We start from the raw sequence: 27,984 nt of genomic DNA on the forward strand, positions 1-27,984 counted from the left end.
GACAAAATGGTAAAGCTTTAAAAACATACATATGTATGTGTGTGTGTAAATATATATAAAATATATAAATATAAAATATTTTATATATATAAATAAATATAAATATAAATATATATATTTTTTCCTTTTGGAAAATACTTAAGTCAAATGTAAGTGTTACTTAATTTTGTTGTTCACATTAGCTGTATGGTAGATATGGTTGACTTTCAGTATTGCTCTCTTGCTACCTTTTCTTTTCTTTTTTCTTTTTTTTTTTTTTTTTTGAAACTGTGTCTTGCTCTGTTGCCCAGGCTGGAGTGCAGTGGCGCCATCACAGCTCACTGCTGCCTCTAACTCTCGGGCTCAAGCGATCCTCTGCCTCAGTCTCCCAAAAAGGTGGGACTACAGATGTGTACCACCATGCCCAGGTAATTATTTTATTGTTTGTAAAGGTGAGGTTTCACTTTGTTGCATAGGCTGGTCTTGAACTCCAGGGCTCAAGGGATCCTCCTGCCTCAGGCTCCCAAAGTGCTGGGATTACAGGTATGAGCCATCATGCCTGGATTTACTTTTTTTTTTTTTTAAATATGAATACATTTTACAACCTGTAGGTAAACCCCATGGCAAAGGCATTAAAGGAAAGCTCTCTAAGAATACAGCAGTGAGTTTCATGTATTTCAGTATTTTTTAAGTGAAAGAAATACTTACTTTGAAAATTGAACATGGATCCTCCTGTGATGGGACTGTCAGCTGAAAAATGAATTTGAGTTGGGAAACCAAAACATGAACAGCAGCAGCAGTAGTGAAGCCACTGATGAGGGACTCAGATAGGTATATCACTACAAATCCAATCCGCAGAATCCCCAGAGCCAACTGGAAAGAGAACAAAAACCTTTGTCAGCATAGATTAGGAGTACGCCTCAGCAAACTCAAGGATCCGCAACTGAAATAATATTACACAAAATGTAAAGGCTCAACCTGTATGTATATGCCTTGAGGAAGCAAATGTCCCTGCCTCCAGGGACACCTCCCATCCAGGCTCCTTCCTCTCCTTCCCTTCCACCCCATCCTTCAGGTGGAACGTTACATGGTATTCACATAGGATATAAGTCTAGTTTGCCCCCAAGAAGTAACAGGCTTATTCGCCCACCCTTATTTTTAAGTGTCATAGGAAGACTCATAGGCCTTTTCTAGCAGAATCTTACCTAGCATCAGCCCTCATAAATTTGCTGATGTAATTTTAAGTTATACTTTCTTTTTTTTTTTTTTTTTTTTTGAGACGGAGTCTCGCTCTGTCGCCCAGGCTGGAGTGCAGTGGCCGGATCTCAGCTCACTGCAAGCTCCGCCTCCCGGGTTCACGCCATTCTCCTGCCTCAGCCTCCCGAGTAGCTGGGACTACAGGCGCTCACCACCTCGCCCAGCTAGTTTTTTGTATTTTTTTTTTTTTAGTAGAGACGGGGTTTCACCATGTTAGCCAGGATGGTCTCGATCTCCTGACCTCGCGATCCGCCCGTCTCGGCCTCCCAAAGTGCTGGGATTACAGGCTTGAGCCACCGCGCCCGGCCTTAAGTTATACTTTCTAGCTGCTGGAGCATGCATTAGTGAGTGTCTACTGATATTTCCTCAAAGTTGCTCAATTTGCTTAAGAAATACATAACTGCATATTGGACATCAGAGGTAACTGGTTCTAGCTGGGGGAAAAAGATGGTTAATTCCCCCCTAAAGCATCATTGTTTTGCAATAAGGTAAATTGGGTGGATTCTCCTTCCCTTGGATGCTTGACCTGTCTTTCTGCTCATGTCTCCAAACTGCAGCCAGAGCTGTGGCTGCCCAAAGCCCAGCTGGGTTCCATTTCTATACTAGGTTCAGAAATGTATTAGAAATAACTAACCAAATTGTCAATAAGACACATGCTTATGTCCTTGTAGAAACTAACTTTTTCTTTCTTTAAGAAATGGTCTTAACCAATAATATCATTATCCATAAACTTAGGCAACATCTCAAAAAGTCCACGACATTTTCACTATTCAGTAGGGGTGTCAGCATATGGCTTGGGAGTGAGACTCTACCATAATCCTTTTCAGTTTTCCCTAAAATTGACATGAGCAGTTCAAAGCCCCCATCCCTTCCAACTAGATTATAGTTGCTGAAGATTTAAAGAAAAAAATTCTAAAGCCACCAGTATGATGATTTCTTGCATACGGTTGTTTCTTGACTCTATCAATTCCCGATATGCTGTTTCTTGAGTCTATCAATTCCCAGATATATGTTGAAGCATTTCACTTGTCACTGTTTGTGCCTCTCCATTCCCCTTCTTCCTTCTGTCTAGACCCATATTCATTCATTTTTATACTGTTGACCCACTCTTCTCCCTCTGGTTGTGATGAGTGACCCTTCTTACAGTATTTCTTATGGGCCACGAGGGAGAGACATAAACTAAAGGGAATACGGGGAGGAGTGGCAGTGGCGAGGAAAAACAGAGAGATGTGTACCAGTCAAGGCAAACAGATTGAGGTGGGCAAGTTACATGAGAAGGTGCTCACCTGGATTACTCCAGAAAGCACTGTGACTGATGCCGCCACCATCACCTTGTAGTCATCTAGTGATGAAGAATTACTCGTTGAGTTGTTGGACGATCCTGTATTTCCAGGTAAATTTTGAGCTAATCTTACAGTTGCTGCTCCCACCATCATACTCAGAATCGGAAACGGACCTAATTAACAGTGGGTGAATCTTGGTCAGTATATGCCTCCCTAAAGCATATTGTCTTTCAACCACAGAATAAGAGCATATAAAATGACTGGCGATGCCAGGTGTGATGGCTCACGCCTGTAATCCCAGCACTTTGGGAGGCCGAGGCGGGTGGATCATCTGAGGTTGGGAGTTCAAGACCAGCCTGACCAACATGGAGAAACCCCGTCTCTACTAAAAATACAAAAAATTAGCCGGGCGTGGTGGCGCACACCTGTATTCCCAGCTACTTGAGAGGCTGAGGCAGGAGAATCGCTTGAACCTGGGAGGCAGAGGTTGCAGTGAGCGAGATCACACCATCACACTCCAAGGACCTGGGCAATAAGAGCAAAACTCCATCTCAAAAAATAAAATAAATAAATAAATAAAATGACTGCCATCTGTGACCCTGCCCTCCTTCTCAATCCCTGGTCCTGATTTTCACAAGAGAACATGACTCTTCTCCTGGATTATGTGCAATTTGGAATTTATACCATGTATGGCTAATAAAATTCATAAAGAAAAAACAATGTGAGCATTAATCAGCTCAGTAACTGACTTACCCGCAGATATGTGTTTGGAAGTGCCAAAGAAAAGGTAGATTATGGTTGAGAAAAAGGCTGCATACAACCCATAGCCTGGGGGGATGGTGACCAGCAGAGCAAATGCTAAACCTGTAAACACACAAGCAGCAGAGTCCTTATTTTGTACAAGAGGAATCAAAGACTTTCTCATTTGGTTCTTAGGGTATTTAGGATTGGACCCTAAAAATAAGTTACCTCATTAATTCAAAATATATTAAAGATATAAATGTATGAACTAAAACTATAAAACTCTTAGAAGAAAGCATAGGTATAAATCTTTATGACCTTGGATTCATCAATGGTTTCTTAGAAATGACATCTATGGCATAAGCCAGCGGTCCCCAACTTTTTGGCACCAGGGACTGGTTTTATGGAAGATAATTTTTCCGCTGACTAGGGAAGGGGAGATGGTTTTGGGATGACTCAAGTGTATTACATTTTTTGTGCACTTTATGTCTATTATTATTATATTGTAATATATAATGAAATAATTATACAATTCACCATAATGTAGAATCAGTGGGAGCCCTGAGCTTGTTTTCCTGCAACTAGATGGTCCTATCTGGGGGTGATGGGAGACTGTGACAGATCATCAGGCATTAGATTCTCATAAGGAGCATGCAACCTAGATCCCTTGCATGCACAGTTCACAATAGGGTTTGCACTCCTGTGAGAATATGATGTTGCTGCTGATCTAACAGGAGGTAGAGCTCAGGAGGTAATGAGAGCAATGAGGAGCGGCTGTAAATACAGTTGAAGCTTCACTTGCTCATGTGCCACTCACCTCCTGCTGTGTGACCTGGTTCCTAACGGGCTACGGACCTGAACCGGTCTGTGGCCCGGGGATTGGGGACCCCTGGCATAAGCAACCAGTGAAAAAACAGATACATTGGACTTAATCACTATTTAAAAATGTGTACTTCAAAGGATACTATGAAGAAAGTTAACCAATAATTCACAGAATGAAAAAGTTATTTGCAAATTGTGTATCTGACAAGGGTCTGGTATCCAGAATATAGAAACAACCCTTGCAACTCCACAACAAAAAGACAAATAACCCAATTTAAAAATGGGTAAAAAATTTGAATAGACCTTTTTCAAAAGATATACAAATTGCCAATAAACACATGAAAAAATATTCAATATTGTTAGTCATTAGAGAAATGCAAATGAAAACCACAATGAGATGCCACTTCATACTTACTGGGATAGCTAAAAGAAAAAAGATGGACAATAACAAGTGCTGATGATATGGAGAAATTTGAACCCTCATACACTGCTAGTGGAAAGGTAAAACGGCATAGCTACTTTAGAAAATAAGTTAGCAATTCCACAAATGATTAAATGTAGAGTTACCATATGATCCAGCAATTACACTCCTAGTGACATACCCAAGAAAATTGAAGCATGTTCACACAAAAATTTGTACACAAATGTCCAAAATAGCATTACTCATAACTCATAATAGCCCCCAAGTGGAAACAACTGAAATGTTCATCAACCAATGAGTAGATTAAAAAATTGTGATATGTCCATACAATAGAATACTTATTTGTCCACAAAATGGAATGGAGTACCAATACATGCTACAATATGGATCAACCTTGAAAACATTACAGTGAGTGAAAGAAACTAGACACAAAGTGCCATGTATGGTATTATTTCTTTCACATGAAATATCCAGAATAGGCAAATCCATAAAGAAAGGGTAGAGGGGGATGTGAAGTTAATGGGTGAGTGATTTTTAGGGGTTGTTGGTGGTGAAAATGTTCCAGAATTGGATAGTGGTGACAGATGCACAACCTAGTGAATATATGAAAAGCCCCTGAGCTGTACACATTCAAAGGATGAATTTTATGGTATATAAATTATACATTTAAAAAATGTACCTTGTAGTACGGACACAATCCCTGTGCTGATACCAGAAACAATATCACTGAGCAACCATTCCTTGAGCCGATATGCTGGCAACCAAGATGCTATGGGGAACAAAGAGAGGACAATTCTCTTGGCCTTTTGTGGGGAACAGCTGAAAACATGGAAAGCCACAGGTCAGTCAATTAATATCGAATTTTAAGTTTAGTACCTAACTGTCGGTGGGAAATTGGTAAAGATGGTAATTTGCTAAAGATTAAACTAGTAATTTCACTCCCAGTAACATTCTTTACCCATAATCAGCTGCCCTCTGGTCACCAACAAAGAATTTTTTAAAATGCTTGCTTTTCTTTAACCATAATAGATCTATTTGTCATCCTCAGCTTGAATCATGTAATATTTCAAATGAGCATTTTCCTCTGTTCCCATCTGTTTGTTGTCTGATTTGGAAAGACTGTGTTGATAAGCCAAGATGGGGTTCATTTTAAGCACTACCTTTCCAACTCTGGCAGGGAGTAGGAGGTTTGGAAACCAAAGAGGAAAGGACTGTAGGCTGTGGATTAGAGCCAGAAAGGAGAGTTGGAAAGTTAGAAAATGTAGGTGAAAGTGCTTCAAAAATATATTCCTAATGCCTATACCTTAAAAAAGATCTTACCTAAAACACACTCTGAGATGATCCAGAAGTGTCTTATGATGTCTGTCTCTCTTTTTATGATTTTCCTCAAAAGCATTTGTAGAATACACCGGCCTGGCCACAATATACTGATTCCCAAAGGGTTCAATCATTTTGATTTTTCTGTTGGCTGTGGCAAGTTGAAGACCTTTCGAACTATGTGGTGAACACTTCTTCTTGCCTTTAGCAGGTTAAAAATGCCTGAAACCAAACAGAGCTTGCTTCTTAAATAACTCAGAGATAATGTGATGCAATTTACAGATGAGTGAGCTCCGAACTGAATGTTACCACCTTTTAAGATCAAAAAAGGCAGGATTAAGGGACCTAGATTGTGTTTTGCGACAGCAATAGTTTATTCCAGTGAGCTGGACATGGCTCTTTTAGGTAAGTAAACAAGAAGCTTTTGTTTTATTTTTTAATTTGCCAAAAAGTAACAAAATCGACTCAGTTTATGAATCATTTAGTCAATTTTTTACTTACAAGGCAAGATACTTTATCAACTTTTTTTCCCCAGAAATATTTCCAAAGTTAAGGCATTGAAGTGCTGGGACAGATTAGATTTAAAGTTTATTTATTGCCTCTAACTCCAGTCCAGGCTGTTCCAATTTACCCATCAGAATTTTAAAATTTGATTTTTTTACCTTGTAAAATTTTAAAAAATTGTGAAATTCAAAGGTATTGCCTATTTCAGTTATTTCCTTATTGTTTCTAGGAGTTAGAGTTTTACAATTTATAGTTAAGAAAACTATGAAACAAACTAAATATTATTTGGTTACTTCATTTGTGAGTAATAAGATCTTTTTAAAGGAATGATCCTGGGCAAGTTCCTTAACCTCTCTGAGTCTTCCCTGTATAATGGGGATAAAGATATTCAAGTTTCAGGTGATTGTAAAGAGTAAATAAGGTTTCCGAAGCATCTAGCTTACATATAACACACTATAGGCATTTACTACATGGTAGCTATTATTTTAATTATTAGCATTTTCTACACAAGATGTTTAAGTTTTTTATTCTTATCTCAATCCTGTTTCTATTATGCTTAAAAGATCAATTTTACAACATGTTTAAATGCACATTACCAAGTTAGCCTTCACAATTCTTTGAGGCAGTTACTCTTATTATTTTGTTATTATTATTTTATTCTTACAAATGATAAAGTGATCACACACACCCCAAACCCACACTAAAATGGAAATACTTTTTCTTGGGACATACAGCTTATAAAATGGCAGAAACAGTACCTGCATTTTCAGACTTCTTTGCTATCTTTTCTATGTCATACAGCTTCTCTATTGTTTGATATGAACATCATTGAAGAACATTGCAACTAACTGCTAGCATTTTTCCCTCTAATCTTGTTCTGTATTACTACTCATAATGCCCAAGTTTTGTTCCTCAACTTCAATCACTGTGATTAATTGAATTATCTCACACTAGATAGTATATTGTTACACCGTGCCCTCATATACCTTAAGGGATTTTCAGTATGTTTGCAGAGCTCAAGTTTCAACCAGGAATCAGATGCTGGCCTCTACTGCTGGCCCCACTTGACCTCTCTTTGATCACCCATTTTTCTCTCCCACCCCATTTTCTAAGTTTCCTCTAAAGTCCTCTGTGCTCACTTCTGACCACAATGTACTGCTTCTGCCTCAAATCTCTGGCTTGACCTCCAGCATTTGAGTTCCTTTGAGCTCAGTTATGACTCCCTTATTATTATTATTATTATTAGAGACAGGATCTCACTGTCACTTGGGGTAGAGTGCAGTGGTGTAATCACAGTTCACTATGGCCTCTTAACGCCTAGACTCAAGCAGTCCTCCTGTCTCCTGAGTAGCTGGGACCTCAGGTGTGGGCCACTATGCCCTGCTAATTTTTAAAATATTTCAGTAGAGGCAAGGATCTTTCATATGTTGCCCAGGCTGGCCTCAAACTCCTGGGCTTAAGCAATCCTTCAGCCTCAGCCTCCCAAGTAGCTAACAGGTGCACCACCAGGGCCTCAGTTATGACATTTAGATCCTCCTTTGCTATTCTTTCTGGGCCTCTCCTCCCCTGCCACTCCCAAGTGCTTGTTTTCTCTTTTGTTTCCATTCCCTCTTCCATCTCTCCACCCACACTTCAGGGGTCAAACCCCACTAACTAGATAGTACTTCCCATTGTCAGAAGAACTTGCTCACGAAGTGGAGGTGACTTGTGCATTGCTGTGCAGAACATGGATTTTTGTCTTTTTTTTTTCTTTTTTGCTGATTGCCAACAACATGGTTGGAGCATTAATAAATAAGATCTAATCCATGGTCATTCACTTCTGACATCTTGGATTTCTCACAACGCATATGTGGAATATCTTATAAGAACAGCCTTAACCCTTTGAAGGAACAAACCTTAGGATGAAGAAGACTTCAGCACCGTGTATTTGTACTTCTGTCAGATGCTGCTATAGGGGACAGAAAAAAAAAAAAGATTCTTCTTTGCTTGCTTTACTCATGCTTTCCTCAAGGAGTTCACAGAAATTTATTAGTTACCTTCCCTAAAAAAGATCTTGAAGGTACTTATATTCTTTTGGCTGTCGTATTTTTTTATTTTTTATTTTAATTTTTTTTGCCGATGACAGTGATGTGAGAAATACAACTTCATTTCTAATCAGCTTCCTTCTCTGAGGATGGCTATGGCTGTCTCCTTAGTGGGCTTTCTTATACCTCCAGCTGGATCAAGAGTCTGAACTCTGGCTGTCCTGCCAGTAAAAGCCTCCTCCTCACACCCAAGCACTGCCTGCAAGAGGACTGCTCAGGGCAGGAATCAGGGGAGCTTAAGAAATCTTTCTGGCCAGGCGTGGTGGCTCACGCCTGTAATCTCAGCACTTTGGGAGGCTGAGGCGGGAGGATCACTTGAGGTCAGGGATTCAAGACCAGCCTGGCCAATACAATGAAACCTTGTCTCTACTAAAAATACAAAAATTAGCCAGGCGCGTTGGCAGGCACCTGTAATCCCAGCTACTCAGGAGGATGAGACAGGAGAATTGCTCGAACCCGGGAGGCTGAGGTTGCAGTGAGCTGAGATCATGCCCCTGCACTCCAGCCTGGACGACAGAGCAAGACTCCATCTCAAAAAAAAAAAAAAAAAAAGAAAAGAAAAAAAAAATATTTCCAGACTTTAGAGAGAAATCTTGAGGGCCACATTCCAGCCTTTCTGTTTTCCCCTTGCACCCATCCCTGCTTCCAAAAGGTATGCCTCCAGGTGTAACATACTATGTGGGCCTCTGAACCAATGGTGCCTCTGCTGAAGAGATGTTCCAGATAGTCATAAATTAATGACTTTCTCCATGTCATCGTTTCTGAGATTCTTGAGCATGATCTTTTTTTTTTTTTGAGACAGAGTCTTCCTCTGTTGCCCAGGTTGCTGGAGTGCAGTGACGCGATCTTGGCTCATCTTTAATTAGGAATTCAAAAGAGATTTTTTTTAACTTTTTTTTCACCCGAACAAGTTATGTTTTTGCCACAAATTCTTGGAAAACACTTTTTTCTGGTTCCTAGAATCACAATTCCAATTTCAAATATTACGCCCATATTAATGTAAGCCTTTTCATGTTCTATCTTCATGGATCTCTGGGTCCTTAGGGTGTCAGTGGATTTGGGGATTGAAATTCATTCTCAGGGTCCCTTCCTCTTACTAACTGTAGAATCCCAAGCCTTATTCGTATATATTTCCACGTTTATTTGCTTCCCTATGATTTGCTTTTTATTTATTTTTTGGCCTTTATTTTATATATATATATCGCACATAGACACACACGTAGACATTCATATACCTACATATCTTGGTGCTGTGGCTTAGTCATACATATTGTTGTTCTCTGCTTTTTTTTTTTTTTTCTTTTTGAGCAGAAATTTAATACTGGTATTAATTTCTGAAGTTCAGTTTCTTAGTTTAACTATTCCCATGTATTAAAAACTTTTTGATGTTTCTAGGGATTGTCATGTATATACCTCCCCACCCCTCCAAGTTCCACCCATTTCCAACCTGCAGCCTGGCCTCCAGTTACAAGAACCTCCACTCTGCCTGCCCTACTCTGCTGAGAAGTGTCTTAAGACCCTGACCTTTTCACTCAGTGTTTATGTATTCTGGGTTTTAGTCTTTCAGAGGTCTGTCCTTTTGCTAGGAAACAGCTAATTTGAACCAAGATGCTGATGAGCAGTGCTAGGATTTGCCTTTAATTAGCGGTCATTTGAAATCAGCAGACAAGCAAGGGTGCAGAACACTTCCCAGCCCCTCCGCAGTCACATTAGATGCCTCCACTCTTGGACAAGGCAGCTCCTAGTAGCATCGCCCCTCCCTAGCTGTTCAAGCTGAGGAAGGCCTTCATGGAGACATCACTGAAAATCCCATACTGTGCCTGAAATCTGCTGAAAACACGACTCACCTCAGGGATCTCAAAATATCTCTGAGCCAGTCAGTGCAAAACCAGAGGTAAGCCAGCCTTGTTCCGTGAATTAGTCCTTGGACAATGGGAAATACAGCAGTGTCCTGATAACTGTACTTGGGGGAACGGGTGAGAGACAGGAGAACAAGCAGAATAATTGCTCCAGTGAACACCTTCAGAGGGATCTCCATCAGCAGCCAGAGGAATCAGAAATCAAGTGCACAAGAAGCTCCACATTCTGGTTAGTACAAGACTGGATGGAAACACGGAGATGATGGCATCAGAATGGGAGAGGGCCAGAGTGGTGATTGGAGGGAAGGGGTCTCAGCAATGAGGTTGGTTAAGAGAGCTCAGGAGGGGTCAGAGGCTGAAGTGAGCAATAACTGTTACTATTATTTTTCATCAATTCTATTACTACATTGCCCAAGATGCTGAAGAAGGAAGTCAAACCTAATTTAATTAGGAGGTACAACCGAAAAGAGTCAGACTTTGGTAACTAAGCAGACCAGGTTTCAAATCCTTGCCTTGCCATATCTTAACTATGTTTGCTATGAGCCAGTGATTCAAGCCATCAATTTTTCTTTTCTTCTCTTTCTTTCTCTTTTTTTTTTTTTCTTTGAGACAGAGTCTTGCTCTGTAACCCAGGCTGGAGGCTGGAGTGCAGTGGCGCGGTTTCGGCTCACTACAACCTCCGCCTCCTGAGTTCAAGTGATTCTCCAGCTTCAGCCTCCCGAGTAGCTGGGACTACAGGCACCCGTTACCACACCCAGATAATTTTTTGTATTTTTAGTAGAGATGGAGTTTTGCCATGTTGGCCAGGCTGGTCTCGAATTCCTGGCCTCAAGTGATCTGCCTGCCTTGGCCTCCCAAAATGCTGGGATTATAGGTATGAGCACCTGGTCCAAGCCTTCAATTTTCTAATAGCAAAAGGAGACCATTATTTTCCTTCTAGGACTGTTCTCAAAACTGAAAGCCGGGTATACAAAGGGAGACTTCTTAGCCTTATGTTCATAGGTAGCAGTCTCAGGAGTGAGTTTAATATTGACTGTTTAGACTGAATTTACAACTGGTCCACATGACAAAAGTCAGCTGGAACCTGTTGGAAAATGCTAGTGCTGCCAACTTTTCTATGACTTTATGTTTACTCTGAGCTTATCTTTAGAAGTAGCAGTTTTCAATTTTTATCCCAGTTTGTTTTAACATAGTTTTAAAATAATCTATCTATCTGAGCTTCCTAGAATGGCATACAAGGCCCTTCATGTTTTGGCTCTGGTCTATCTCACAAGCTTCTTCACTCCTCCTTAACAATTGCAGCAGGTTCCTAATACACTATAATATTTAACAGTTCCGTGTCTTTGTACACATGACGTCCTTTGTGTTCTTCTTCTCTAATACCTGGTAGATTCCAATTCATTCTTAAAAATACTCAGCACAGCTGGGTGCAGTGGCTCATGCCTGTAATCTTGGCACGTTGGGAGGCTGAGGTGGGAAGACTGCTTGAGGCCAGGAGTTCAAGACCAGCCTGGCCAATATAAAGAGACCCTGTCTCTAAAAACAAAACAAAACAACTCAGCTGACCATTGATTCATTTCTTCATTCCTTCAACAAACATGTATTAGCCTATTATTTGTCAGGAACTCAGTTCCCAACACAGTTGTAGAAGATAAGAAAATGATGTAAAGCCTTCATGGAATCCCTGGATAGAGTTAATAATTTCGTTCTTGTAAGTACCTTGTATATGTGTCTATTCCATGTCATACAGTATGGTCATTATTTGTTTATGTTTCTCTTCCCTTTAAGACTGAGTTTTTCAAGGGCAAGGCCCAAATCTTAACCATTTTTTCCCCTTTTGCATAGGTCCTATGACACAGTAAGTATACAAGAAAGTTTGTTGAAATAAACTGAACTATTAGCAAAAGATATATAAATGATGTAGTCCTAAACACCAAAGTTCACATATACAGGAGACGTGCCCACAATAATTGGTGCAGATAATAAATTGGAAGAAGGGATGTAAATGTGGGTTGGAGTTAGGAAAGGTTTTGTGAAGGAACTCTGAGTCTTGGGTTAGACTTTAAAGAACAGATAGGTTTGGCAAGGGTGATGACAAAGCAGTGGGGAGTAAGCAAATCATGTCAAAGAATAGTGAGAATTCCAAACACTGAAACAGAAGGCTGTGTTGGCCCATAGGCTAAACCATTAGAGAAATGCTGGGATGCACCATAGCAAGGGGTTTCACACCCAGGAGGCTCACAGAAGGCAAAAGAGAATCCCTGGCCATTTCTATAAGGCGTTGATATTTTCTGAGCACTTTCACTTTTCTTCCTTGAGTGTTACTGTGTGATGGAGGCAGAGAAGATAGGCTGTATTATCGCTAATTTACAGTTGAAGAAATTGAGATGAGAGAAGATAAATGACTTTCTCAACTTTCCAGAGCCAGGATGAGAAGCCACATCTTGTGAATAACTGACTGTCTCCACTACATGTTCTTCTCTGCTACATATTGAATGTCAGGGGGCATAGCCCCTATCCCCAAGAGAGACAAGGCAAAAGAACAAGGTGAGGCACCTTCAAGGTCCTTGCTTTTGAGCACGAAAGCCTCACACTCCTTTACTCAATATCCACAATACAAAACATGAGCCTGGTGGCCTGGGGCCCAATCTCCTTGAGGTGACTTGCTTTATTCTCCCCCTTGCTTCTCAACAAAGTGTCACAGAGGCTAGAGGAGGCTCTTTGTTTCTCCTTGGAGAATCAAGACCTTTATTGTAGAGAAGAGCTAGAATGTGTTATTACATATTTATTCTTGTAATTGAAAAATGTTCATTCTCATTTTCTGAACGATTTTGTTTCTTAGTCTAATATGAGCTGTTTAGGAGGTATTAAACATTTGTTCATTTCTTTATATACTTACTTATTCCCTTATCCAGAGGGAGAAGGCAAAGTATGTATTGTGTTACCACATTTTACTTGTTTCTGAAATCAAATTAGTTGCTTCCTAATTTTTCATTAGGAATAATCCTTGGTCAGACGGGGTGGCACGTGCCTGTAATCCCAGCACTTTGGGAGACTGAGGTGGGCGGATCACCTGAGGTCAGGAGTTCGAGATCAGCCTGGCCAACATGGCGAAACCCTGTCTCTACTAAAAATACAAAAAAAAAAAAAAAAAAAAAAAAATTCAGCCAGGCACAGTGGAGTGTGCCTGTAGTATCAGCTACTTGGGAGGCTGAGGCAGGAGAATTACTTGAACCTGGGAGGCGGAGGTTGCAGTGAGCAGAGATTGTGCCACTGCACTCCAGCCTGGGTGACAGAGTGAGAATCCGTCTCAGAAAAAGAAAAAAAGGAATGATGTTTATGCAGTAAAATTTCATGACACAATTTTTCCAAATGACTTTCTTCAGAAAAGAGAATTATTTAGTCCAATAATTTGATAAATTGTTCCTCACTTGCATATGTAAAGAAAGTTGTATAATCTTTTCCTGACATTTTAAAGAATAAAATAGATTTTACCTTGGTAGAGTTAGTAATGTATGGGATAAGTACCCATATATTACTAAGTATATTATATTATATTATATTATATTATATTATATTATATTATACTACTTGTGGCATAGGGCACTCTGCTACTTTCCAGTAACCATTGTCTCCCCATCTCTCTTCTCTTTCCATTCTCTATCCTTACTCTCGTTGCCTTTTCTTCTCTCCCTGTTTCCCTTAGTCTTGGACTTTCTAGGATATCTAGATAAATTTCTCACTTCTAGAACAGATGTCCCCCCACCCTTTTTTTTTTTTTTTTTTAAGAGACAAGGTGTTGCCATGTTGCCTACGCTAACCTCGAACTCTTGGGCTAAGCTATTCTCCTGCCTTAGCCTCTTGAGTAGCTAGGACTATAGGTACATGCTCCTATGCCTGGCTGGGACCAGATGGCCTTTCTGAATCCTTTCTAGTAGGCGATTCTGTCTCCTGGAGAAACTATTTCCTTAAAGCTTGCTTTTTTTTCCCCCAACCCTCAGAGCAGATAATCTATCTATAAAGTCAGATTTGAGTGGAGAATTAAAGGAATTATCTGAATAATTAAAACAAGAACACTAATATCTTTGAAAAGACTGTTTAAAACTTAATGATGCTTACAACCATTTACTTGTTAAATTAAAGTCTACTTAAATATTTATTCCACATTGCTAGCACTCCAGACATACATGCATAGCTTATTAGTGGATTCATTCAAAATATTCACACACATGGAATAAACTCAAGAACATAATAACTCCTAAATAGGCTTGATCAGAAAAAATACCATTCTCAAGGAACAGAAAACCAGTTTGAATATAACAATCATAAATTTGGTTCCTACCTGACACCTACTCAGTGAGGAGCTTCAGCAACAGTGATATATTTTCAAGATAAAGTTCTAGTTCTAAGAGGCAGTGTCCATCCACTCAGGTCTACAGGCTCTGCGTGCATCCATATGCATAGGGATGTCTATATATAGGTTATGTAAGACAGAGGACAAGTTACCTTTCTGTCAGCTTTAATAATTAACTTTCATTAACTTTTACAACAATGAAAAGACTGCAATGTGGTCTTGACCTTTGAGACTTTGATCAGCAGTGATGATGAAAATTGCTTCCTCAAGTTCCTTGTGAGATTAAACCACCCATTGCACTTGTGTGTATGTAATTTCATTGGTTTGCAGAGATTTGCACAGTGATGCACACGTGGACTTAAAAAAAAAAAAAAAAAAAGAATCTTCTCAAGGGTTATCTCCTTGACATTTTACCAACCTGTTTCGATGAGAGCTTAGTGGTGGTGTTCTTTGTCTGGATGACTCCATGCAATCTGTCATGGGCTACAAAAGTGTGGTGTATAGGTTAACTCCTGGTAGGATAAAGGCCCTCATTAGGAACACTCACCCAACTCCCAGCCACAGGCCATATTTGCATTCCAATTTCTGCCCCCACTACAGCCCTTCCTAAGAGCAATACACCCTATGTTGCTAAACACAATGAATACTTCCAACTCTCATCTTACTTAAAAGCATTTGGCCCTGCTGACTACTCTTTCATGAACTCCTCTTCTTATTTAAAAAATTATTTAACTAATTAATTCATTTTAGAGATGAGTATTGCTGTGTTGCCCAGGCTGGTCTCAAACTCATGGCCTGAAGTGATTCTCCTGCTTTAATCTCCTGAGTAGCCGGAATTACAGGCCTCAGCCATCATGCCAGGCTAAAATCTTCTTTTCTTAAAATGCTAAAAAAATGTTTTAACACACTTTTTTTTCACCTCATCCTTTTTGCCAATTTCTCCTCTAACTCTTTCTTTGGCATTTCCTAAGATTCTGTTCTGAATTTCCTTCTCCTCTCTTGCTACCCTCTTACCCTAAATAAGAGTCCATGGCTCCCAGCAACATTCAGATTTCTAACCCCAGCCCTCTAGGTCCACGTATTTAACTGCCTACTCCACATCTTTGCTTGGATGCCTCGTAGGCATCTCAAACACAACACATACTGAGATTAAGACCTCTTGATCTTTCCTCCCAAATGTGCTCCATCTCTAGTCTTCCCCATTTCAGTAAAGAATATTCCCCTTTACTCACATCAGAGACCTGGGAACTATCTCTGACGCTTCCTCTTGCAGACCTTCTCCCCACCCGCAGCCATTCCATCCTTAAGCCCTATTGAGTATGCCTCCAAAATACATCCCAAAGCCATCATTTCTTTATCTTAATTCTTACCTTTTGCTGCATTTCTTGCTTCCTCTCGCAGCCCTCCCTATCTCTTTACCACTCATTAATCAGAATGATCTTTTCACACTAGTCCTCTTTGTGGGGCTGATGATTATATGGAGGAAAACAGGCTTCCAAAGTCTTTGCATGATCTCCCCCTGCACAACTCTCCAACCTCATCCGACCTTGCTCTTACTTTTGTTTTCTCCACTCCCACCATGGTGGCCTCTTGTAGTCGCAAATTTGCCCAATCTTTGCAGACATCATTTCCTCTGCTTAAATGCGCTTCTCTCTCCCTCTCAGTTTGACTGTTGCTTAGCTTCAACATCACTTTCTCAAAGAGAACCACTTTGACTTCCTAATCTTAATTAGCCCCTCTTGTGGTATTCTCTCAGAGTATTTTTTCAGTCCCTTGATTAATTTGCATGTACTTTTTAAAACATAGCATCATAATTTTAAAATACACAATTATTTACTTGGCTAATGTTTGGCTTTCTCATTAGAATAAAAGCCCCACGCATGCAAGGACTTTGGTGAATTCACTACTGTATGCGCAGTACCTAGAATGAATCTAACACAGAACGATGACTCAATAAATAGTGGTTCAATGACAGCTCAAGCAATGAAATATGTTTGATATAAGACAATTCCAAAAGAATGTGGACAGGTCACTAGAGTTTGTTAGAAATTAATCTTACCTGTGTTTTCAAATCTGGCTCACACCTGTGCTAACTGCATAATTAAATGAGCTGTGGTGCCACTTATCATGCTTTTATCAATATTAGCTAACTGTAATTAGTGTTTACTATGGGCTAGGAACTTTGCAATGTATTTTATTGGGTTTATCCCATTTAATCCTCATAACAACCATAGATAGCTTAGTATTTTTGTTCCTACTTTACAAATGAATAGATTGAGATTTCATTTGTGGTGAAATCTCAAGTTTTTATTTTTATTGGCTTTTATTGAAGCCAGCTAGAATCCAGAAAGCCTAACTTTGTCATGTCTTTAACTACTGTATAATACTGCTTTTTATTATTTTAACAGATGTACAGCACATTTATTCAGAACCACTATACACTGATTAAATTTTGTATTTAGGTTTGGCTGATGAAAGAACTGGAAAATATTGCACTTAAAGGTAGAGACTCAGAATTATTGATCAGCATAAAAATGATTAATTTTACAACAAATAAGAGAGTTTTGCAAGATTGATGGATACAAGCTGAACAAAGGTAAATTATTACATTATATATATATTACATAGTATATAGCCTTCCTATATACTAATAATAACCATGTGATAAATGTAATAAAAAGAAAGATATCATTGGTAATAGCAACAAAAACTACAAAGATAAGTAGAAATAAATTCTTTTTGTTTTTTATTTTTAAGAGACAAGGTCTGGCTCTGTTACTGAGGCTGGAATATAGTGGCTCAATCATAGCTCCCTGAAACCTTGAACTCCTGGGCTCAAGTGATCCTCCTGCCTCAGCCTCCCAAGTAGCTTGGACTACAGGCACATGCCACCACACCTGGCTAATTTTATTTATTTATTTGTTTTGAGATGGAATCTCACTCTGTCGCCCAGGCTGGGGTGCAGTGGTGCTGTCTCAGCTCACTGCAACCTCTGCCTCCTGGGTTCAAGCGATTCTCCTGCCTCAGCCTCCTGAGTAGCTGGGATTACAGGTGCGCACCACCACACCCAGCTAATTTTTGTATTTTTAGTAGAGACAGGATTTCACCATGTTGGTCAGGCTGGTCTCGAGCTCTTGACCTCGTGATCTGCCCGCCTCGGCCTCCCAAAGTGCTGGGATTACAGGAGTAAATTTTTTAATTTTAATTTTATTTTATAGAGAAGGGTTCTTTCTGTGTTGTCTAGACTGGTCTCCAACTCCTGGCCTCAAGCTATCCTGCTACCTGGACCTCCCAAAGTGCTGGGATTACAGGCACAAGCCACTGTGCCTGGCTGGAGTAAATCTTATCTAAAGATACATAATGATGAACTTTATAGAGAGAATTACAAAACATTGTAAAGGACAAAAACAAAACCTAAGAAAAATATAAAGCCATAAATCTTCATGAATGTGAAAGTTCAATATCATATAGATTTTTCTTCAAATTAATATATTACATAAATGCTATTACAATGAAAAAACTTTTCTTTCTTTTTTTTTTTCATAGAACTGGACAGACTTGTCCTAAAACTTGTATGGAAGCACAAAGGGCCAAGAAAAGTCAAGACAATTTTTGAAATTGATGCATAATAGTTGTACATATTGGTGGGGTATATGTGATATTTTGGTATATGCATACAATGTGTGATGATCAAATCAGGGTAATAATGATATCTATCACCTCAAACATTTATCATTTCTGTGTTGGGAACATTCCAAATTTTCTCTTCTAGCTATTTTGAACTATACAATAATTTATTGTTAACTATAGCCACCCTACCGTGTTATCAAGCACTAGAACTTACTCATTCTATCTAACTGTACTTTGTACTCATTAATCAACAGCTCTCCATCCCCCCTCCCTGCTACTTTTCCCAGCCTGTGGGTAGCCATCATTCTACTTTCTCTCTCCATGAGATCCGCGTTTTTGGCTCCCACCTATTAGTGAGAACATGCAACATTTGTTGACAACTTTGAAGAAGAAAAAATGGGGAAACTTATTTTGCAGATATAAAGACTTATTATCAAGCTATAGTAACTATGGCAGTTACATGTTCGTGCTGTGGGAAATAAACATACCAATGGAACAGGACAGAAGGCCTAGAAACATGTATTGAAACTTGATATATAATAGAGATTACATGGCATTAGAGAAAAGATGGACTATTCAATAAATGGTGCTGAGACAAATGGCTATCCATGTGGAATGAAAAAAAATTAGATCTCTATCTCGCAGCAATTGCACACACATTTTTTCAATTGACCAAAGGCCTAAATAGAAAAGGTAAAATTTTAAACTTTTAGAAGAAAAAGTATGCTGTTATAACCCTGGAATAAAAGTATTTCTTCAACAAGTCACATAAATGTGCATATCATAAAGGAAACGGTTAATAAATCCAACTTTATTAAAATTAAAACATGGAAGACACTACAACAAAAGTGAAGACAAGCTATACACTGAACAAGGTATTTGCCCAGTTAAGTCTTAAAAAAGATTAATATCCAGAAGATATCAAGAACTCCTACAAATCAATAAACAAAAGGCAAAATTCACAGAAAACTTGAAGTGCCAATTAACATATGAAAATATGTTCAAGTTCACTAGTAATCAGGGAAAAGTAAGTACAACCATATACATTTCGCATCCATCATTAGCAGGGCTGTAACTAGCTTCAGTAGAGCATGAAGATTATGCAATTTGTGGATCTTGTTTTAAGAAACAGATTACAAAATTTCCCATATAAAATTAACTACAGGGCCTTTGAAGGGGCCCATGCAAATGAAAGGTCCTGAAGCCTAAACCTCATTTGCTTTACAGTAAATCTGCTTTTGTTTATCAGATGGTAAAAATGAAATGCCTGAAAATACCAAGTGTCACAGAGGCTGTGGAGCAATAGGAACCCTTATACTATCATTGTGAGTTGTAAATTGGGGCAGTCATTTCTGATAGCAGCGTGTCACTGTCTTGTCAAATTGAAGATACATATCTTCTAAGACCTGGCAATTCCACTAGTATGTATTCTTAACAAACATTGACTCATGTTAATGAATATTTCTAGAATATATAAATATGCAATATTTATAATAGCAAAAAAAAAAAAAGAAAATAAATATCCTCAATCCACTAGATAGTCTGGTTGATAGTCTACTGACCTTATAAATAGCCTAATACCCTTTATCTGCTATCTACTCTCCTTAATAGGACAGTAGACAGTGCATAAAGAAATCATGCCAACCTGTAACTAACACTAAGGAGGCCAAGTGGCAGAAGGCCTTATGTGAGTGACAGCCCTTCCTTGATAACTATGTGGACCTGAAAGAACTGCAGAAAAACATCTATGCTCAGAAATACCAATATTGGACTGGGGTATTTGAGTTGAGTGTGGTGATCCATCAGCTGCATGGTGTCTATGTTTTTGTGGTTATCTGGTGTTACATGGACAAAGGGTTTCTGGTCTCCTACTGGCCTTGTGGGACTGGCCTGGCTTCTTCACTGACTGCATATGTTTTATTTGATCTTGAATAGAGGTGAAGGGTGGAAGTAGAGTGGGCATGTCCGGTGGGCTGACTTGAAGAGCCTGTAGTCTTCATTACTTTTGTCTATGGCTGTTTGCTAGTGTCGAAGACCCTGACAGTGTCAGCACTGACACCATCTGTGCTGTGTCAGTCTTCACGCTGTTAGACCACCTCATCTTTCACTGTGGCACCAATGCTGCCATTGTATCCATCACATTGTCCTTGAACACGGCCGTCGTTGCTTCTGTCTGCCTGTCCTCATGCCTTCCCTGGTCCCTGTATGCCTTCATCATGGTGACATTTGCCATCCAGACTTTTGCCCCATGGCCCATGTTACAGGAGAAACTGAAGGCATGTGCTCTCCGCAGCTGTGTAGGTGTCACACTGCTCTTTGAGTTTTCAGCCTTGAGAGGCCTGTGGTCCTATAGTGCGTGGGAGTCATCCTCTTCATCCTTCTCTAGTTTCCATCTCATGTCTCTGTCCTTTCTACCTCATTCACCTGCAGCTTTTTAAAGAAACCAGTCATGGGCCTTAGAATGAAGTTGAAATCAAATTCTTGTCCAGGTGCCTCAGCTAAGTTAGGGACCTCCATTATATTATGAAGGCAAGTTGATGGACCAGCATCTTAGCTCGTGTAACAGTTGAAGGCAAAGTTCCATTTTGGAAGCAGCATGCTGATGTGGGTGAGAGAACAGGGATCAAAGGAAAAAATTAACCAAAGGCTCGGGTGGTAGAGGTGCTTATTTTAATAATCTGTTATTTTGTGGGAAGAGAAAGCTTTTTGGGGCCCTTTTGAATTATTATGTCTCATTTATTATTTGCTGTAACAAATGAAGTGATGTGGTTTCTATTAAAAAATAATAGTACAGGCCAGGTGTGGTGGCTCACACCTGTAATCCCAGCACTTTGGGAGGCCAAGGCGGGTGGATTGCTTGAGCACAGGAGTTTAAGACCGGCCTGGGCTGATCCAGTTTGAGACCCCATCTCTATAAAACATTTTAAAAATTAGCTGGGCATGGTGGCACATGCCTGTCGTCCCTACTCAGGAGGCTGAGGTGGGAGGACAGCTTGAGCCCAGGAGATGGAGGTTGCAGTAAGCTGAGATTATGCCACTGCACTCCAGCCTGGGTGACAGACTGAGACCTGGTCTCAAAAAAGCAGAACAAAATAAAAACAAACCAATACATTAAAACAAAAACAAAACAAAGGTTGAATTCATAAAAACAGAGAATAAAGTGGTGGTTTCCAGAGGCTGGGTGTATAAACCTTCAGTTATAAGATGAATGAATTGTTGTGATCTGTTGTATAGCACAGTGACTGCAGTTAATTATACTGTATTGTATACTTGAAATTTGCTGAGACAGTAGCCCATAAGTGTTCTCACCATACATGTACACAGAAAAGGTAACTGTGAGGTGATAGAGGTGTTCATTAGATTCACTGTGGTAGTCATTTCATAATGTGTATGCATATCAAATCATTGTACCACACACTTATCAAAAAAAAAGAAAGAAATGAGGAGTTTCTATTTTTGTTCCAATAAATGAAAAAATAAAAACATGCAAAAATGCTTGATTCGTAGATATGTAGTAAATGTATAAAAATAAGCAATGGAATGATAGATAAGAAATTAAGGATACTGGTTACCTCTATGGAGAGAGGGAAGAAGTTTACTGGGAGGACTATGAAAGGGGCTTCAACTGTATCTGTACTATTTTATTTCTTTTTGTTACTCCAGATTTAAACAAACTTTTGAGATGTATATTAACTTCCTAGGGTTGCCATAACAAAGTGTCACAAACTGGGTGACTTCAAACAATAGACATTTATTCTATAGTTTCAGAGACTAGAACTCCAAAATCAAGGTGTCAGCAAGGCCATGCCCCCAGCAGACACTGAGTGGTATCCCTGCTTGGCTCTTTCTAGTTCCTGGTGATCACTTCTTAGCATTCCTCATCTTGCAGTTGCGTCACTTGAGTCTCTGCCCCTGTCACTGCATGGCATTCTCACGGTATATCTTTGTCTTTCCCCTTCTTATAAGGACATTAGTCATTTTGGGTTAAGGGCCTATCCCACTCTCTAGTATAACCTCGTCTTTACTAATTATATCTGCAATGACCCTATTTCCAAATGAAGGCTTTCTGAGGTACTGGGGATTACAACTTCATCGTATCTTTTTGGGGAACACAGTTCAATCCATAACAAGGTATAATTTACATGCAGCGATATATATAGATCTTGAATGTACCTTTTGATGAGTTTTGACAGATGCATATACCTATGTGTGTTAGTTCTCTATCGATCCTGTAACAAATCTTCACAAATGTAATAACTTAAAACAACACAAATTTATTATCTTACACTTCTCTAGGTCAGAAGCTTGACATGAATCTCACTGGACTAAAATCAAGGTGTTGACAGGGCTGTGTTCCTTTCTGGGAGTTCTGAAGGAGAATCTATTTGCTGGTCTCTTCTCATTTCTAGAGACCACCCACATTCCTTGACTCATGACCCCTTCCTGCATCTTCAACACCAGCAATATTATATCTTTCTTCCCTTTTTGTCTGATACCATTATCTCTGCCCACAGCCAGGGAAAAGTCTCTACTTTTAAGGGCTCATATGGTTAGATTAGACCCATGCAGATAATCTCCCATTCTCAAACTCCTTAACTATTTTTTTCTTTTTTTTTTAGACAGAGTCTCACTCTGTCGCCCAGGCTGCAGTGCAGTAGCACGATCTCGGCTCACTGCAACTCTGCCTCCCGGATTCAAGCAATTCTTCTGCCTCAGCCTCCCGAGTAGCTGGGACTACAGGCTTGCACCACCATGCCTGACTAACTTTTGTATTTTTAGTAGAGACAGAGTTTCACCATATTGGCCAGGCTGGTCTCGAACTCCTGACCTTGTGATCCACCCCAGCTCCACCTCCCAAAGTGCTGGGATTACAGGTGTGAGTCACTGTGCCCGGCAAAGTCCTTAACTTTTATCACATCTGCAAAGTCCTTTTTGCCATATAAGATAGCATAGTCTCAGGTTTGGAGTATTAGGATGTAGGCATCTTTGGGAGCCATTATTCTGCCTACCACATCATGTAACACTCACCCTCCCAACGTGGAGAATGTTCCTCTCTCTGAAAATTCCTTCATGTTTCTTCTCAGTTCATCACAGCCAACTCACAGAGGCAACTTCTGTTCTGATTTCTGTCATCTTTCATTAGTTTGGCCTGTTCTAAAACTTCATACAAATGGGACACACAGTACGTTCTCTTCGTGCCTGGCTGCTATCTCACAGCACAATACTTTTGAGGTTCATCTATATTGTTATGTGTATGAGTTGTCCATTCTTTTTATTGTTGAATAGTATTCCATTAGTATGAATATGACAAACTCTGTTTATACAATCTCTTGTTAATGAACATTTGGATTGTTTCCAATTTGGAGCTGTTATAAACTTTCTTATAAAAGTCTTTTGTAAACATATTTTTATTTCTCTTGGGTCCTGGGAGGATTGCTGAGTCATGGAATAGAAATATATTCAACTTTATATGAAAATGCCAAATAATTTTCGAAAAGTGGTTTTACCGATTTAAATTCCTACACTCAACATATGAGAGTTCCAGTTGCTCCTATCCTTGCCACCATTTAGCACTATCAGTCTTTTCAGTTTTAGCCATTATGGTCAGTGTTCATTTTATTTCTTAAAAAACAAACAAACAAACAAACAAAAAACAGCAAAAACTTTTCCTCGAACACCAAAATAAGGAATATCCTTTAAAAGTTTAGCCCAAGTTTCATGGAGTTAAAGCTTTGGTAGTATATGTTACTAAACTATATTTAAAGCCATTGTATGATTATAACTTAGAAGCACACTTAATAATTTAATATTTAAGGCTTAATGCAACAAATGTATTGACTTACCTCTATATCCTAGAAAACAGTTCTTTTTCTAGCTTGTCACACTTTATCACTGTAATTGACATTATGCCTTGCATTAAATACCGCTCTTGGTTTCTCACCATTCTCCCACTTCTTGGAGATGGACTGTGTGTATTTATTTATCTTTCTGTTCCACGTGCCTAGCACAGTGCTGGGCAAGTAGCCAGTGCTCAATGAGGTTGTTGAGTCAATAAACAAGTAAGCAAGCATATTAATTTAAAGCATAAATATGATAGACTAGAATCACTATTCTTTCTTTTAAAAGAAAAAACAGTTTCAAATTTTATACTGAAATCTTAATGTGACCCCATTTACAAATTAGGATTGAGGTAAAAATCCTGTTTCATTCTGTTCTTCATTTATGGTGGAAGGAAGTGTACTTAATTTTTTCTTTTTTTTTTTTTCTTTTTTTTGGGACTGAGTCTTGCTCCGTCACTCAGGCTGGAGTGCAGTGGCATGATCTCGGCTTACTGCAACCTCTGCCTGCATGGTTCAAGCAATTCGACTGCTTCAGCATCCCCAAGTAGCTAGGATTACAGGCATGTGCCACCATGCCTGGATAATTTTTTGTATTTTCAGTAGAGACAGAGTTTCACCATGTTGGTCAGGCTGGTCTCGAACTCCTGACCTCAGATGATCCTGGTCCTCCTGCCTCGGCCTCCCAAAGTAATGGGATTACAGGTGTAAGCCACTGCTCCTGGGCTAATTTTCGTATTTTTAGTAGAGATAGGATATTGCCGTGTTGACCAGGCTGGTCTTGAACTCCTGACCTCAGGTAATCTGCCTGCCCGGGCCTCCCAAAGTGCTGGGATTACAGGCATGAGCCACTGTGACTGGCCTGCATGTGTACTCAATTTAAGAAGCACTTGTTTAAAAAAGGGGATTTTGGAGGTCCATCCATGTTCTCCCAAGCCAACAGGGTTGTTCCAGATGTGATAGCACATTACTCATATCACTTTTGAGAGGGGTATTTTTATATTTAGTAGTGTGGTATCACCCTACTCTATAGCCTGAAAGGCATGGCCTCTTGGCTGTGCTGAATTCTACTAGAAGAATCTCTGGATAAAATTTTCCTGACTCAAACTCATTTAACGGTAACAGAAGTGCCTATCTGGGCACCCCCAGGGATATGTGGTTAGAATTCAGGGAATCTATTAAAGCTCTACAAAAGACATGTGTGTGCATGTTTGTGTGTCAGAGGGTGGGGTGGGTACGCAAATATGAATTTTTCAGGGGAAAGTGCCCATGGTTTTCATCAGACTTGTGTATGTGAAGAAATATGAAAAGTTACAGAGTAAAGTTAAGAGACTTAATATTGTGGCTAGACTGACTGGCCAATTATGACAATTTGTGTGTAACAATTAGTGGACTCATTTAAATAATGAACTTGTTTTTCCTTCTCCTGAGTTGACCAGTGTTTGACTGCAGGTGCATCCCCAAACATCATTGACAAAATGGGCAGAAATTACACTGGGAGGCAAATCTCTTGGTCATGGAGGGAGCAAAACTTCACCTCCCCTAGACTTACTATTATGCCTTGACTTCAAATCATACTGATTTTTTTAAAATCAGTATGACTCCAGGCTTCATTTTCAAGGACCCAGTGTGTCCATTCAGAGCATCTCTTTTGTTTCCCTGAGAAGTTGGAAATGAGACAGTTGTTCTTTTGTTTGTTTGTTTGTTTTTGTTTTGAGACAGAGTCCTGCTCTGTCGCCCAGGCTGGAGTGCAATGGAGCCATCTCGGCTCCCTGCAACCTCCAACTCCTGGGTTCAAGTGATTCTCTTGCCTCAGCCTCTCGAGTAGCTGGGATTACAGGTGACTGGCATCACGCCCAGCTAATTTTTTTTGTATTTTTAGTAGAAATGAGGTTTTGCCATGCTGGCCAGGCTGGTCTCGAACTCCCGATCTCAGGTGATCCACCTGCCTCAGCTTCCCAGAGTGCTGGGATTATAGGTGTGAGCCACTGCACCCAGCCAAGACAGTTATTATTATGTACTTCATAAAGATTGACCCCAAAAGGAGTCTAACCCACCAAATATATAATTCCTAAATTTAATATGAATTTCTACTAATCCCTCTCAGTGTAAAGATGAGTCCAGAGACAGCCACTGTGGTGTGTACCTGTAGTCCCAACTGTTTGGAAGGCTGAGGCGGGAGGATCACTTGAGCGCAGAGGGTTTGAGGATGTAGTGTGCTATAATTGCATCTTTGAATAGCCACCTCACTCCAGCCTGGGCATCATAGCAAGACCCTGTCTCTTAAAAAACTAAAACAGCAGCAGCAACACCACCACCACCACACAGATGAGTCCAGAGACATCAGATAAAAACTCATATTTCAGAATAGAGAGCAAAAAGTAAAATCAGTGAGTAATCACCAGTCAGAAACAAATTATATTTTCTGATGTCTTTTATCTTGGTCAAACCTGAGTCTTGAGAGTACAAAAGGAAGACAAGAAATAACCCTGTAGAATAAAATTATAAGGCATTCTTCTTCCATTGGAAGAGCTTGGATTAGAGTGGCATAGTAGAGTTGAAGTCATCTTCAGATATATATGGAGGGTGTGGGTGGCTGAGGAAGGGAGTGGGAGGCGATGCTAAGACACTGGCAGAAAGTACACTTTGCACAGTCTTGACATCATTTACCTAGGGTTCATGATTCTCATTCCAAGAATAAGTCATGATTTTTTTATTGCTTCTTATTTCAGTTCATTTTATTATGTGTAGTAGTGTGAATAGACTTCTTATAGCAGTATTGGAATAAAGATTAAATTGTATACATTTAGATATAACACGATAACCTTTTATCTTCAACCTTTCAGCCCTCTTCCATTGCTAGGGTCTTCATTTAAGACGTGCAACTGCTAGTAAAACAATGGGTGTGCAGGGTACATTGGGATGGGATGGTGAGCATGGTCATTTCAAAACTATTCTCCATTTTATTGCCAGCATTATTTAACATTCTGGAAATGGGCCAACTTCATCTCTGGAAAAATTTGAAGAGTTGGCTGGGTTTCTCATCAGTCATGTTATGGTGGAATTTTCTAATAAATAGTAAAGGTTTCAACCATTGATGTGGCTTACATGAGTTCCCACATATGGATAATAAAACTGAATAAACCTGTTTTCATTTATCTGACAAAGCAAATAACTTCTTTTTTGGCTATTTTCCTGGTTCTTGATGCAACATGTGACACGTCTCACTTCCTGGACTCTCCTCCTTTGCCTTCTGTAATCTTAAATTTCTCTGAATTTTCCTAGGCCTTATAGTTTCCTTATTGCTTATTCATCTTCCTCTTTCTGTCATCACTTCTCATCCCCAGAGTTTAGTTTTGTTCCTCTGCTCTTTTAACTGTACACTTACTTTTTTAGAACACTTTAGTTTTTCGTGGGCATGATTCCAAAATCAACATCTATACTCCTCCTTGTTCATTCAAATGTAGATCCTATACTTCTAGCTACCTACAAGAATGCTCTTTGTAAGTGACCTTACAGCTCCTCAAACTCGAAAAACATTTCATGCAGCAACTTAAAACCATATAGTAACATTATTCATGTGTCAGTTTGGCAAGATGAATTAGTTTGAAAATACACAGTCTGGCTGGACGCTGTGGCTCACACCTATAATCCCAGCACTTTGGGAGGCCAAGGCGGGAAGATCACCTGAGGTCAGATCACCTGAGGTCAGAAGTTCGAGACCAGCCTGGTCAACATGGCGAAACTCCGTCTGTACTAAAAATACAAAAATTAGCTGAGTGTGGTGGCAGGCGCCTGTAATCCCAGCTACTTGGGAGGCTAAGGCAAGAGAATCACTTGAATCTATGAGGCAGAAGTTGCAGCGAGCTGAAATCACAACACTGCACTCCAGCCTA

At 39.6% G+C, this 27,984-nt stretch overlaps 1 protein-coding gene and 1 pseudogene across 4 annotated transcripts in view; one reads left to right on the plus strand and one right to left on the minus strand.

The window, feature by feature from the left end:
- SLC26A3 (solute carrier family 26 member 3) overlaps positions 1-14,743 on the minus strand; it is a 38,621-nt gene extending 23,878 nt beyond the window's left edge. The window contains exons 1-7 of one of the 4 annotated variants that reach the window (XM_077997172.1): positions 14,610-14,731; positions 10,256-10,508; positions 5,824-6,042; positions 5,183-5,322; positions 3,273-3,383; positions 2,523-2,692; positions 688-852 (exon numbers count right to left, since the gene is read on the minus strand). In XM_077997172.1, coding sequence (XP_077853298.1) covers positions 688-852; positions 2,523-2,692; positions 3,273-3,383; positions 5,183-5,322; positions 5,824-5,954 — 717 coding nt within the window. In that variant the 5' untranslated portion in view covers positions 5,955-6,042; positions 10,256-10,508; positions 14,610-14,731. Of the gene's footprint in view, positions 1-687; positions 853-2,522; positions 2,693-3,272; positions 3,384-5,182; positions 5,323-5,823; positions 6,043-8,219; positions 8,273-10,255; positions 10,509-14,609 lie in introns of all 4 variants that reach the window. The other 3 variants (XM_077997171.1, XM_028846169.2, XM_077997170.1) reach the window with 3 other exon arrangements.
- A 4,335-nt stretch (positions 14,744-19,078) lies between these two features.
- On the plus strand, positions 19,079-27,970 carry LOC144340202 (phosphatidylinositol N-acetylglucosaminyltransferase subunit C-like; annotated as a pseudogene).
- The last annotated feature ends 14 nt before the right edge of the window (positions 27,971-27,984 follow it).

Source organism: Macaca mulatta, chromosome 3 (genome assembly GCF_049350105.2).
Source record: "Macaca mulatta isolate MMU2019108-1 chromosome 3, T2T-MMU8v2.0, whole genome shotgun sequence".
NCBI classification, from domain to species: Eukaryota; Metazoa; Chordata; class Mammalia; order Primates; family Cercopithecidae; genus Macaca; species Macaca mulatta.